The sequence below is a fragment of the Olea europaea genome, chromosome 5 (assembly GCF_002742605.1).
Source record: "Olea europaea var. sylvestris chromosome 5, O_europaea_v1, whole genome shotgun sequence".
Classification (NCBI taxonomy): domain Eukaryota; kingdom Viridiplantae; phylum Streptophyta; class Magnoliopsida; order Lamiales; family Oleaceae; genus Olea; species Olea europaea.
Genome location: NC_036241.1, coordinates 4709611 through 4723386, shown reverse-complemented (window position 1 = coordinate 4723386; position 13776 = coordinate 4709611). Strand labels below are relative to the sequence as shown.

At 34.2% G+C, this 13776-nt stretch overlaps 1 protein-coding gene across 1 annotated transcript; it reads left to right on the top strand.

Annotated features, from left to right (window-relative positions):
• Nucleotides 1-869: 869 nt before the first annotated feature.
• LOC111394458 (protein SPA, chloroplastic) lies at nucleotides 870-9957 on the top strand. The gene is made up of 5 exons (XM_023020291.1): nucleotides 870-1260; nucleotides 2377-2460; nucleotides 2733-2784; nucleotides 9147-9303; nucleotides 9679-9957. Exons 1-5 carry the CDS (start codon nucleotides 1099-1101, stop codon nucleotides 9698-9700), a joined length of 477 nt encoding a protein of 158 aa, XP_022876059.1. The 5' UTR covers nucleotides 870-1098; the 3' UTR covers nucleotides 9701-9957.
• The last annotated feature ends 3819 nt before the right edge of the window (nucleotides 9958-13776 follow it).

Genomic DNA, 13776 nt, shown 5'->3' with positions numbered 1-13776 from the left:
TATATATTCATTTTTAATTATACATTTGTCCAATAAAATTCACGTTTGGACTTCATTTTATTTAAAATGCATTTTTCTCTCTCCTCTTTTAACCACACAAGGTGGGTAAAAAAATCTAAACCAATCAAACCAAATGAGTTGGGTCCATTTAGGTTAGTTTGAACAAAAACAATTGATTTGATTCAATTAATTTTAACTATTAAAAAGTTAGGTAGGGTTGATTTCGATTTCAGCAACCAACCCTTTCGATTTAGAGTATTAGATTATAACATTATTTTTCATTTTGGTGTAATTATTTTGTTATATATATATATATATACACATACACGAAAATGATCTACTACACGCTGGTGTCTAGCTTATGTTAAGCAACGATAACATGTCGCGCCATTTGATCAGTGAATAAGTTAATAGTAGGCCCATGTATTTAATGGTTCACCAATTAAATGATGTGTCATATCATCGGTGCTTAATATATATATATAATTTTCTTTTTTTTTAATTCGCACCAATTTCGAGTTGGACTCAAAATCAACCCCACTCAACCATGCTCAAACCTATGTACATTCTCCAATAAAAATAATATTATACATAAATTCAAAATCTTTCTTTTTTCGTAATCACTCATTTTTCACAAAATCACTATTCAAAAATATATCTTTCTCCAAAATTTCATTAGAATAGAGCCCAAACAAAGGCAAAATATTTTGCACGTAAAACTAATTTTTTATATATATATAAATATTTAACGACACATTTTTTTTATTTTTTAAAATTACTATGCAAAACATTATTTTTCTTAATAATAGCCGTCAAACGGGGCTAATATAGCTTGACACCTCGAAGCCTATAACTGAACCTCAATCCAAAATAGGAGGACCCAAAATTGCAAGAGCTATTAACAGCACATCAATATCTCCCTGGTGAAGATTAAATGTAACCCCACAAAATCCCGTTTCCACCATTGATTCCTAGAACTGAAAATCAACCAAAAGCTAGTGATTCTACTGTACAATATCAGTAGTACCTTCGAAGAAGTTTTTCTTGCAAAATTGCAAGCTTTCCAGGAAAACAATTCACTAATATACAGAAGAGGAAATGTGGGCTGCTCCTCCGATTTCTCGCCTTCATTCTCAATTCCTCTATTGCCCTTTAAAGCTCTCTTCTACTACTTCGTCTATTTCACATGAATCCCTTAAAACTCAAAGGGCACCAGCTTCTTATCCACGTGTTAGAGCAGTTGATCTTGACCAAAACACGGTAAATAACTCCTTCCCTTTAATTTAAGTTACTTGATGTTCTAATTTGATAATGTATTTACTGATAATGCTATACAGCTTATGCCCTTAATTAAGTTCTTCTGTCGTGGTTCCATTCCTGAATCCCGCATTGGAAGTTTGGGCTTCCTTTGTGTTGTTTATATAGGCTTTGGGTTCTCCAACCTTGATTTGCTAGCTCGTGGGGTATTGCTCTTTCAAGTTCCATGACATTCATTTCAGTGTAGGCATCAGGTCTTTTGGTCTCGGTTACCACTTAGAGTGTATAGGTTGCCTATGCTCGAAGTAGATGTCGAGTCGGAAGCATACTGGTTTGTCATGGTTCCATTGAGATGTATGGGCACCTGAATTAAGTATGGGCTTCATTTGTGTAGTTTATATAGGCTTGTGTTCTCCAATCTTAATAGCTAGCTTTTGGGTCTGGCTCTTCCAACATCCATGACATCTTCTTTCTGTTAATTTCCTTGCTTTCTTTATGTTCTAATTTGATAAAATGTATTTGCTGATAATGTTTCATCTTATGCCCTTCATTTGAGTTCTTTTTCTGTTAATTTCCCGAGTTCTCGATGTTCTACGTTTTGATTAAATGTGTTTACTGATAATGCAATGCAACTTATTCCCTTCATTTAAGTTCTTTCTTCTGAGTTTCTTGATGTGCTAATTTGATAAAATGTACTTAACCGATAATGCAATCCAGCTTATGCTCTCATTTAAGTTATTGTTTCCTGTTAATTTTCTGAGTTTCTTGGTATTCTAATCTGATAAAATATTTACTGATAATGCAATTCAGCTTGTTCCCTTCATTTAAGTTCTTTTTTCTATTAAGTATCTGAGTTTCTTGATGTGCTAATTTGATAAAATGTACTTAACCGATATTGCAATCCAACTTATGCTCTCATTTAAGTTATTGTTTCCTGTTAATTTTCTGAGTTTCTTGGTATTCTAATCTGATAAAATATTTACTGATAATGCAATTCAGCTTGTTCCCTTTATTTAAGTTCTTTTTCTATTAAGTATCTGAGTTTCTTGTGTTCTAATTTGATGAAATGTGTTTACCAATAATGCAATCAAATGTTTTTACTGATAATGCAATCGACAGATTGTGGCGATAACAGTTGGGGTGGTGAGTGTTGCCGTTGGGATTGGAATTCCTGTTTTCTATGAAAACCAAATAGAAAGTGCTGTGAGTATTTCTTTCTTCTTACAGCGTGTTTGGCTTAGCTTATTCAAGATAAGCACCAAAATAGCCCAAAATTTGGCTTCTTTTTTAGCAATAAGCTAAGCCAAACTTATTCATCTTCCCCTTTATTATTATTAATAATAATAATAATAATATTATTATTATTATTATTTTTGAAAATAAAGTTTAGATTGTTCTGGTGGGATGTGGAGAATTTTTTATTACAAAAGATTGGATTTCTGAGGCCATTTTGTGTATTATTGTAAACGTTTCAGGCCAAAAGAGATAATACTCAGCCATGCTTCCCCTGCAGTGGCAGCGGTGCTCGTAAGTCATTGACTTCCTTTTCTGCCATCGTTTTACCCTATGATGCACGAAGCGAAAACTTCGAAAATCTAGCATTGAATTTCTACCTAGTTGGCTTGTTGCATTAAACTTCATATTTGGATATTGCATTTCCAAGCGTCTTATTGTTTCGCGATTTTTGGTTTTGTTTCAGTTTTACTATATTTTGGTTTGTCTTTTAAACATGCACACAATATGTGCTTAAGAAAATCTAAGCTATCTCGTGAGGCCTCACTCCCTTATAACTTCAAAACTTCCCAATTCCAAACTACAAAACATGTTTTGTAAGCTTAAAATTTTGACTTTTAGGTAAATAATTACTTATTAGATTAAGTAATTTTTTACTGTTAAAGCTGGGAAAATAGTATGCTGACCAGCAGGTTAAACATACTTTTTTTTCTCACATATTGTAGGTCCCCAACTGTTGCTCACTTGTTATTCACAAATTCCATAAGATCAACAACTTATAATCACTCTCTCAAGCATGCTGTGTTAGTAAGTTACTTATTTTGATCGTAACATGAATATTATCTTCATAATAACTAACTTTATATCTCTTTAAAGTAAGGACAAAGTAACACATCCAAACACATTTGGAAAAAAACTTTTACATTTTTATGATTCGGCAAATGTGGGTCATTTAGTACTTGGTTTCATTTTCTACATCATTAGTGCAGTTGTGTGAAAGAAAGTTCTTTTTTTATATTGTTTTAAGCAATATCTTCTGATTGGAACAATATCTTTTTCAAACTTGCTTGTTCATGCACTTCTACTTGTTTATTGACTTCATTTCTAGCATTGAATTTCTGTGTTGAAACTAGTTTGGACAAATTTTTTGTGTAAATAACATTTAAATCAGGCATCGATGGCCTCCTTTGGGTAACTACTAAAGTAGGAGATAATTTATTGTTCCTCAATTATTTGAATCTTCTCATCTTGTTCAAGAAAACAATAGGTTTATAAACCAGGATATAGGAAGAGAAAGGAAGGCTGAAAATAATACTTTTACTGATTTATATAAAGATACATAGGGACAATAATGGACTGTTAAAATCCCAAGATTACGGGAACAATGATTGGAAAGAATAATTGGGGATTCCACTTTCCATATAGAAAATATATCGTGTGATTATAGGAGATTTTCTAGGTTTATATATTTCCTTTTATTATGCCACTTCTTGTCCTACAAATAGGAGATTGTATTGTACATTAAGGTGTGGAAAATAAACTATTTTTCTCCAATTTAACCTACATGGTATCAGAGATGGCAGAATGACAGAAATTGCCGACCACAACAAAGGTTTAATGACCTCTGAATCTTTCAACAATGAAACAGAGGCCATCTTTGCTGTAAGCTCAGGAGGAACTGAAAACTCGTCGTTCCAACTCACGGTAGAAAAATTAGATGGAAAGAATTATAGAGAATGGTCACAATCTATCAAACTCATAATTGATGGAAAAGGTAAGCTTGGGTACCTAAATGGAGAAACAAAGATGCCGACCAACACTGCTCTTCTTCAAAGATGGCGATCGGAGAACTCAACGGTGACAGCTTGGCTTGTCAATTCCATGAAGCCCTCAATTAGAAAAACTTACCTATTCTTACCAACGGCAAGGGACGTTTGGGAGGTTGTGAAGGAGATGTACTCCGATTCTGAAAATTTAGCCCAAATTTCGAAATCAAATCTCGATCGTGGCAAATGAAGCAGGGCAAACGTGAGCTGATCGATTATTGAGCTGATCGATTATTGCCTAGAGATGATGGCATTTTGGTAGTCGACCTGAGTTCTATGGAGAAGTGGAAGTGCGCAGACGATAGCATGTATTACCGAAAAAAGCTAGAGAACGAATGGGTTTTCGAGTTCTTGGCTGAGCTCCATTGGGATTTAGACGACGTGAGAAACAGAATACTTGGCTGGAAACCTCTACCATCGCCGCATGAAGTTTTCGAAAAGTTGAGGCATGAGGGAAGTCGCCGGAGAGTGATGATGAATGGTTTTAGGTCCAACTAATTTTAAGAATGGGCCTCTACATGACGCAGCATCTATTGGGTCAGCTTCCAACTAAGGGCCTAATTCTTCTAGTTATGGGCCAGGAACTTTGGGATTATATTCTAAAAGGTCAACAATTGGGTCAAGTTCAAAACAGCAAAAAGGGTCGGCCCTGGTGCGAACATTGTCGTAAGCCAAAACACAAGGAAGATACATGTTGGGACATTCATAGAAAGCCAGCCAATTGGAAACCGAGGCAAAATAATAAAAATCGAGAATATCAAGTGTCTATTAATTATCGAACAGAAAAATCAAAGGAGTCAAATAATGCCTTTAATGCCGAGCAGATGGAGCAATTTTACAAAATGTTTTCCAGCCTTCAATCATCAAGTCACAACTCCACATATAATCCTTCCAGCTTACTAGCTCACGGAGGTAATTTTATGAGAGCTTTATAATCCACAACCTAATGTCAAACATCATGGATTATTAACTTTGGGGCATCTGACCACATAACCGATTCCTATCATCTATTCTCGTCATATTCAACCTGTGTTGGTAATCTTAAAGTTAAAATTGCAGACGGTTCCTTATCTACTGTGGTAAGAAAAGGGAGTATTCGAATATCTAATTTTATAACTTTAGAGTCCGTCCTTCACGTTCCAAATTTATCATGCAATTTACTGTCTATAAGCCAATTAACAAAAATTTCCAATTGCTCTGCTAAAATTTTTCCCTTCTCACCGTGTTTTTTAGGATCTATCATCAGGGAAGACGATTGACAGTGCTAAATAAAGTTAAGGACTCTATTTCTTTGAAGAGGCTGATGTAAGTAAACAGTGTCAAATTATATTTTGTGTTTCTGCGTCTGTCCCTAGAAATAGTGAAATTATATTGTGACATTTTAGAATGGGTCATCCCAACTTTCAATACTTGAAACGTATTTTCCCTTCTGTTTTCTTAAATAATAAACAAGTTAATCTTCAATGTGAAATATGTGAAGTTGCAAAACATCAATGTACATCATTTCCAAAATCCGAATACAAACTTCGAAACCATTCACCATGATTCACAGTGATGTTTGGGGACCCTCACGGATCCCAAATCGTACTCACGAAAAATGGTTTGTTACATTTATTGATGATCATACTCGACTTTGTTGTGTTTACCTACTCAAAGATAAATTTGATGTTCGTTATGTGTTTATCACTTTTCATTCCATGATTCATACACAATTTCAAATCTTACACACCGACAACGGTACTGAATACTTCAATAACATCATGGGAGACTTCCCAAGAAAACATGAAATAATTCATCAAAGCTCACGTGTTGATACTCTCCAACAAAATGGGATTGCTGAACGCAAAAATAGACATCATTGAAGTTGCTCGTGCCATAATGCTTACCACAAACATGCCTTAAATGTTCTGGAGGGATACTATTCTTACATCCACTTATCTAATCAATCGGATGCCTACTCGCACTCCAAACTTCGTAACACCTCTCCAAAATTTTCAGAAATACTTCCCCACTTCCTGTCTCAGCTCCAATATATCCCTATGAGTGTTTGGATGCACTGCATTCGTCCATGTTCACTCTAATCACAAGAATAAACTCGATCTCCGAGCAATTAAATGTGTACTAATAGGATATTCTTCTGCACAAAAGGACTACAAATGTCATGATCCGATCACAAAAAGGACCTTTGTAAGTCTTGATGTCACCTTCTTCGAATATACTCTATACTTTGAGAAATCATCTCTTCAAGGAGAGATCTTACATGAAGATCGGTTCTTTGACGTCAGTCTCTCTTTTATACCTAAGCTACCATCTAAACCTGATTCTGATATGCCATTAGTCGAAGAAAACTTGAATCCAAGGGGAGATGTAGAAAAACATGATAAAGAGATACTAGTTTATGCAAGAAAGCCAAAAACAAAGAACATGGAGAATTTCACATCTAATGCGCCAAGAGAGTCAGAATCGATGGTAGCTTCAGACCCCAGAAAGTATCAAAGATATTCGATACTGACTTGCCCATTGCTCTCAGAAAACAAATACGGTCATGTACTCTTCACCCTATTTCAAAACTTATGTCCTATAATGCTCTGTCGGTAGAATTTCGTGCTTTTACATCTCATCTTGACAGTACAGTAATTCCAAGAACTATTCAAGAAGCCTTAGAAATCCCCAAATGGAGAGAAGCAGCATTAGAAGAAATGTAGGCATTGAAAAAGAATGACACTTAGGAAATAAGAGACCTGTCACAAGGAAAGAAACCGGTTGGATGCAAAGGGTCTTCAATCTGAAATACAAAGCTGATTAGACAATAGAATGGTATAAAGCTTGACTAGTTGCAAAAGGATACACACAGACTTACGGGATAGAATATACAGAAACATTTGCGCCAATAGCAAAGTTGAATACAATCCGAGTTCTTCTATTGCTAGCAGCAAATTTGGACTGGTCACTTCAGCAACTGGACATCAAAAATGCATTTCTAAATAGAGAATTAGAAGAAGAAGTCTTCATAACATTACCACCAGGTCTTTGCCAGAAAAATGGAAAAGGTCGAGTAAGTAAGCTAAAGAAATCTTTATATGGACTCAAGCAATCACCAAAAGCATGGTTCGACAGATTTGCAAAAGTACTGAAAAGTCAAGGGTATCATCAGGGACAATCATATCACACTATGTTCCTTTGGCAATTTAAGGACAGCACTAAAACAATTCTAATTGTATATGTTGATGATATTGTTCTAATAGGTGACAATACAGTGGAAATGGAAAAACTCGAGGAAAGCCTTGCTACTGAATTTGAAGTAAAGGATTTAGGACTTATGTGATATTTCCTGGGATGGAAGTTGCTAGATCGAAATAGGGCATCAGTGTATCACAATGAAAATACATTCTTGATCTCCTAACAGAAACTGGCATGCTGGAATGTAAACCAAGTGATACACCTGTGGATGCAGAAAAAAGAGCTGAAGATAGAGGAAATCTAGTAGAACCAGACAAATATCAAAGATTAGTTTGAAAACTAATCTACCTATCACACGCCAAACTTGGCATCGCATTCGCTATAAGTCTAGTAAGCCAACACATGCATTCACCTAAGGAAAGTCACCTAAAAGCTATTTATAAAATACTCAGATATCTCAAGGAGACCTACGGAAGAGGGTTATTCTTCAAAAAGAACGAAAAAAAGAGGAGTTGAAATCTATACAGATGTAGATTGGGTAGGATCGATTGATGATAGGAGGTCAACTATTGGTTACAGTACCTTTGTATGGAGAAATCTGGTAACATAGAGAAGTAAAAAATAAAATATAGTAGCTCAAAGTAGTATTGAAATTGAGTTCAAAGTTATTGCACAATGAATATGTGAAGAATTGTGGTTAAGGAAGCTTCTGAAAGAATTATTTGTAACAAAAAGTTGTCAATCAAACTCTATTGTGACAATAAAACAGCGATAAACATTTCACTTAATCCAGTTCAATATTACAGGACTAAACATGTGAATGTGGACATACACTTTATCAAAAAAAAGGTTGAGGAAGTAACTATTTACTTGACATATGTGCCCACACTAGCACAAAGTGTAGATGTCTTTATTAAAGGGTTGCTTAGACCAAACTTCAATGATTTTATCTCCAAGTTGGATATTATCAACATTTACGATTCAACTTGAGGGAGAGTGTTAAAATCCCAAGATTACGGGAACAATGATTGGAAAGAATAATTGGGGATTCCACTTTCCATATAGAGGATATATTGTGTGATTATAGGAAATTTTCTAGGTTTATATTTTTCCTTTTATTATGTCACTCCTTCTACCATAAATAGGAGATTGTATTGTACATTAAGGTGTGGAAAATAAACTATTTTTTTCTCCAATTCAACCTACAAAAAGAAGTAAAAAAGTTGCTTTAATTTTGTTTCCAAACCTGTTTATGTTACTCTTTGTTACTTTTTAAGTAAAAAAATAGGAATAAAAAGTTACTCTGAAGCTAACTCATAGGTTGATTTCAAACTAAAAGCAACTTATTTTTAATGTCGATCAAAAAATGAAAAATAAAATAAAATAATAGAAGTACTTATTTACTTACAAGTAAAGATTTTAAGGTTAGCAGAACATGCTCTAAGCCTTTCACAATTAAATTGGTTCAGTTACATCATTTTTTTCCCCCCCACTCTTTTTGGCTCATTGCTATATCTATTGGGTCAGCATGACATTTGAAACCATCCCTGTGTACAATATATACGCAGTGCTCTTGAATAATAGTTGTGTGCTACTTATATGCATGTGCTGTTAAAATTTACTCTGAACTTAAACAGGGATTTTCTGCAGAGCAATGCAGATTTTGCATGGGGAATGGCAGTGTGGTAGTCGAGCTTGGTGGAGGTGAGAAAGAAGTCTCACGTTGCATAAACTGTGACGGTGTTGGTTCTTTGACGTGCACGACCTGCCAAGGCAGTGGCATTCAACCACGCTACCTTGATCGCAGGTACATGCTTAGTTCAATAAATATCTTCAACCTTTATAAAGAAATCATACATTATATCTATAGCTTTCACTTGTGCTCATATAACTCTTGAAACACTTGCAACATCAAGTAATTGCCATTCCTTTGTGTCAAAATGCTAAACCTTATTCCTGTATATCAGAGTGGACTGCATGATACCGTCTTGGTTAGGATTCATATCGAAAGATTTGCCTATGTTTTAGACTTGCTCTCAATGTATTGCAACCCTCGTTCTTAATTTTTATTTTTTGGACTAAACATTGGTAATTTGTACATGTTTTTTGAATTTTGTACGTAGCTAGGAAATTATACCTATTTTGTGTCTTTGTGATGAGAGTATATATTTGTGTCGAACAGAGAATTCAAGGATGACGACTGAGAGCTCACTATACATTGCCGCGGATAATGGCATTTACTTGATATTGATCAGTAAGATTTAGTCGAAATTCACATTGTAAACGACTTTTTCATTTTCCTTCTCTACTCGGATGCCGAACAATTTATCATCCGGTTTTCACTATCATTAACCAAGAAAATCACTATGGATGTACAATACATTTGTTGAAGCCTGAAGGAGAGAAAGGCAGGTTTCTTTCAAATTTATTGATCCTATGGTAAATTCACCATTTTTAAACAGATCGATTTATTTTCTGATCTTTTAGGATATTATAATATAAAACAGGGAAAATTACATCAAATCCTACATTTCAAGATTCAATTTCATAAACTAGGTGCTATGAGTTACCTATTGATATATAGCTCATTAAGGTCATATTTGAGCCACATTTTTTCAAAAAAATATTTTTTTAGACAATGATTTGACATATATTCAACCAGACATTCTTCAATAAAATAATATTATTCGCAAATCAAAAATTTTTCTTTATTTTTTAACTACACATTTTTCATCAATGCACTATTCAAAAATGCATTCTAAAGAAAATAATGTGGCTCAAACAAGGGCTGAAGCTGCACAATTTGTCGATTCTAATATTCCCCTCCGCCTCTCACATTTCCAATGGTTGTCCTCTCCGCCGAAGCTATAAACATCCTCAAGCGCCACCACCTATCTTTTCTCAACTCTCTAGTTCTCCATTTTTACCCCTTAATCCGTCACAAAATTACTTCTCCAATCCCAAAACAACCGAACGCTAATCCTGAAGTTGCACATATTTACTCCTTCCTTGGTGTTGACATTGGGAACAACAACGCCGATGTAGGTTCCTTATGTGTGTGGTTGCAGGAGATTTTGTGACTGTGCCGCCATTTGGAGGAAGCTAGAGAGGAAGTTTAGAGGCTTCAGTACACAAATTCTACACAATTAAGAGAGCCAATTGGAGATCAAATCACTATTTCGTATAAAATTTTGAAGAAGCTTTCCTACATATTTCTAAATCTTTGCTTGGAATTATTGAAGAAAAAGAAGACGTCAAAGAAAGATTCAAGAACCATTGAAGAAAGTCTAGATTCAAGAGTCTTTTAATCTTTTTTCACAAATCCTAAGTTTCAGGTGACGTTGTGTTTATTCATATTAGGTTCTTGTAATATTATGATATTTGGCTAGTTGTTTAGATGGTAGGATAACGTTGAACTCCATATTTTGATATTTTGGTATTAAGTATATAATTTTGACATTAAGGCAATTGTTTGATTTTGAATGTTTGTTATGTTCTTAATACATTTAATTAATTGGCCATTAATTGAATTAATGTATGATAGCATGTGATAACATTAATTGTAAGGTTAAATAGATATTCTAACTCTTGTATGATTCAATCGACATCCTTGTATTTTTATCTATTTATTTTTATTGCTTCGTATTATTTCAGGGTAGGAATATTTATCGGGTCGTGCTTAGAAATAGGTTTGATTGATCTTGGGAGGGACTATTGAACATGAGTGAACGTTGATCTTCATATCATATAATTGTTGTCAAATTGTGAAATTAATATTAAAGTGGATGAATAGAGGAGGACACGAGATCTTAGTGCTATCAATACCAATCAATTAATCATTAAGTCTTTCTACCACATAGTTAGGCTAGTTAATTAGTTTAGGTTGTTGATTATCACTACCTCATCAATCTATTGTAATTTTATATTTGATTAGAGTTAGATTTAATTAAGAACTCGACTAAATGCTAATTCCTCGGGGAATCAAAATTAGACTCTTTTTCACTTTACTACTTATTTACATCCATACACATACAAATAAAAATTAACGTTGTCGTTGTCGCAATGAGGTGGGTGTTGTGATGTGAGTGTAGATCTGTCTTTCTATGGTTGCCAGCAATGGTTGTACATCTGGCTTTTCTGTGGTTGCCGGCGAGGGTGGTAGTGGGGCAGGGTATGGTGAGAAGAAAATTAGTGGTGCCGTAAAACAGGGGAAGAATGAGAGAGAAGGGGTGACGTGTGGTTGGACTGTGTGGGTGAATAGTTGTCCGTGGCCCATCATTGGGTATTTTTTGATTAATGATTGATTTATGACTTATAAAACGTGTGACTTGCGACTAAATATGAGACTGTGACCCATAGATCGTATCTCATTGATTATGACTTTGAGGCTGTTCTTATTTTATCGGAAGTGTTTGAATTAATCCCTACCGATCGTATTTCTCCATAGAGATAAGTAGAAGAACTGTGTGCAAGTAGTGTTCGATTAATTATGTATTAATTAATATTCGATTGATTGGCTTAAGGTGTTATTTGTGTCTAGTATGTGATCGTGATCATAAATTATGTTTTGTTTTGACCATGACCTGTTTAACTAAATGTGATCACCTAATTTTTTTGACCACCTGATTTTTAAATTTTTTTTTACAAGTTAGTTATTTTTGAAATTGTATTCTGAAATATTTATAGTTATGAATTTTTCCCAAGAACCAACACCACCCAACTCAATCTCACTTCTTACTGTCATCATCAACCCACCACAGCCGATAACCTACATAGTAGTCATCAACATGGGTTATAGGATGGGGGGCAAACACTGTGTTTGGGAAGGTCTGGGAAGATGAATATTTCTTCTAAATATTTTCATTTTTAAAATGCCTTTCCCATTTTTTTCCCAAACATATTAGTTAAATAGTTTCTAATTTTTTTTAAATGCATCTCGAGTGTGAAACTGTAGAATGAATTCACACAAAGGTAAGGGATTGTACAAGGTTGTAGATTCATTTGTATTTTTTGAAAAGATCAAGCCTCCATTTTGTGAAAATGAAAATGGGTAAAATAATATTTCTTTCAAAATAGAATGGCTGAAAAATAGGTAAAAATTTTCGATTTACGTTTAATATTATTTTATGAAAGATTGTGTGGTTAAAAATAGGAAAGAGAAAAATTTAATGAAAATTAATAGAAGCCAAATGAGGGCTAAAACACACTACAATTTTCCCTACAAAACATTATATCGTCTTGTTGAAAACTTTGAAAGTATGCACATTCATTGGATCTTGAGCAAAAAAGAATTTTATCCCAACCCATGCATAAGCACCACCTCTCACTCGCAATCTCCCCATGCGAGATACTTAACTCTTGATCTTTAGCTATACTTATATAGTAATTTTGATAGAAGCAAAAATATTAAAAGACTCGATATTGGTCAATCGGATATTAAAAATCATGAAAATCATAATTTATATCAACCCATCAATGTTTCTGCAAGTGTAGAAGACGATGCTTATATTGAAACAAGAGGTACAATAATTAATTTGAAACCGAAAAGATAGATGAAAGAAAACTAACCCTCGTTTGATCCTGCTCTTGCAAAACTCATTTCTTTAGAACTCATTTTCACTCACATTCTCTCAATAAAATAATTTCGTACATAATCTCAAACCTTTTTCCTACTTTAATTGAAGAATATTTGAAACTACCTCGAATTGACACTTCTATGGTTAGACCTCTTTTTTGTTGCCTCTAGTTTCATAAGAACAGAAGCTTTCCTGGCCTCAAGCGATCTAGACAAAGCTACGGGGTTACCACCACATCCGTTCCCGATAGACTTGATTTTAACCACAAAAAAATAAAAAATAAAAAATAAATCACTATTACAAAATCTATTATCTCGAAAAATAGGGGCTCGAGCAAATAACAACCTCAAGACAAATCAAATTTTATGGTCTCTAATAGTCTCAGATTTTCAGACAAGGTAGTCTTTCAATAATACTTCCCCATAGCATAGAAAGTGGGGAAAAAAAATGATCACAGCAACGAGTCCCCCGAAGACCAAAAATTCAAACTATTATAACGTATTTACAGTGCACAACCAAAACTGTGAAGCAATTTTTTCAATAATGCAAGGATCCTATTAGCTGGACCAATATAAACAACAATTCGACCATATAGGAAGTTGAAAATCCATTGAGCAACAAGCAAATATGCTCATAAGCTGGAAAGTTTAGATTTAATTAGAAAACTAGAAAGTACCTTTGAAAATCATATTTGACAAAAATCC

Coding starts and splice junctions, on each gene's coding strand:
- LOC111394458 (XM_023020291.1), top strand. CDS start 1,099: ATGTGGGCTGCTCCTCCGATTTCTCGCCTTCATTCTCAATTCCTCTAT. Junction 1,261..2,376: donor TTGATCTTGACCAAAACACG/GTAAATAACTCC, acceptor TGCAATCGACAG/ATTGTGGCGATAACAGTTGG. Junction 9,304..9,678: donor CCACGCTACCTTGATCGCAG/GTACATGCTTAG, acceptor TGTGTCGAACAG/AGAATTCAAGGATGACGACT.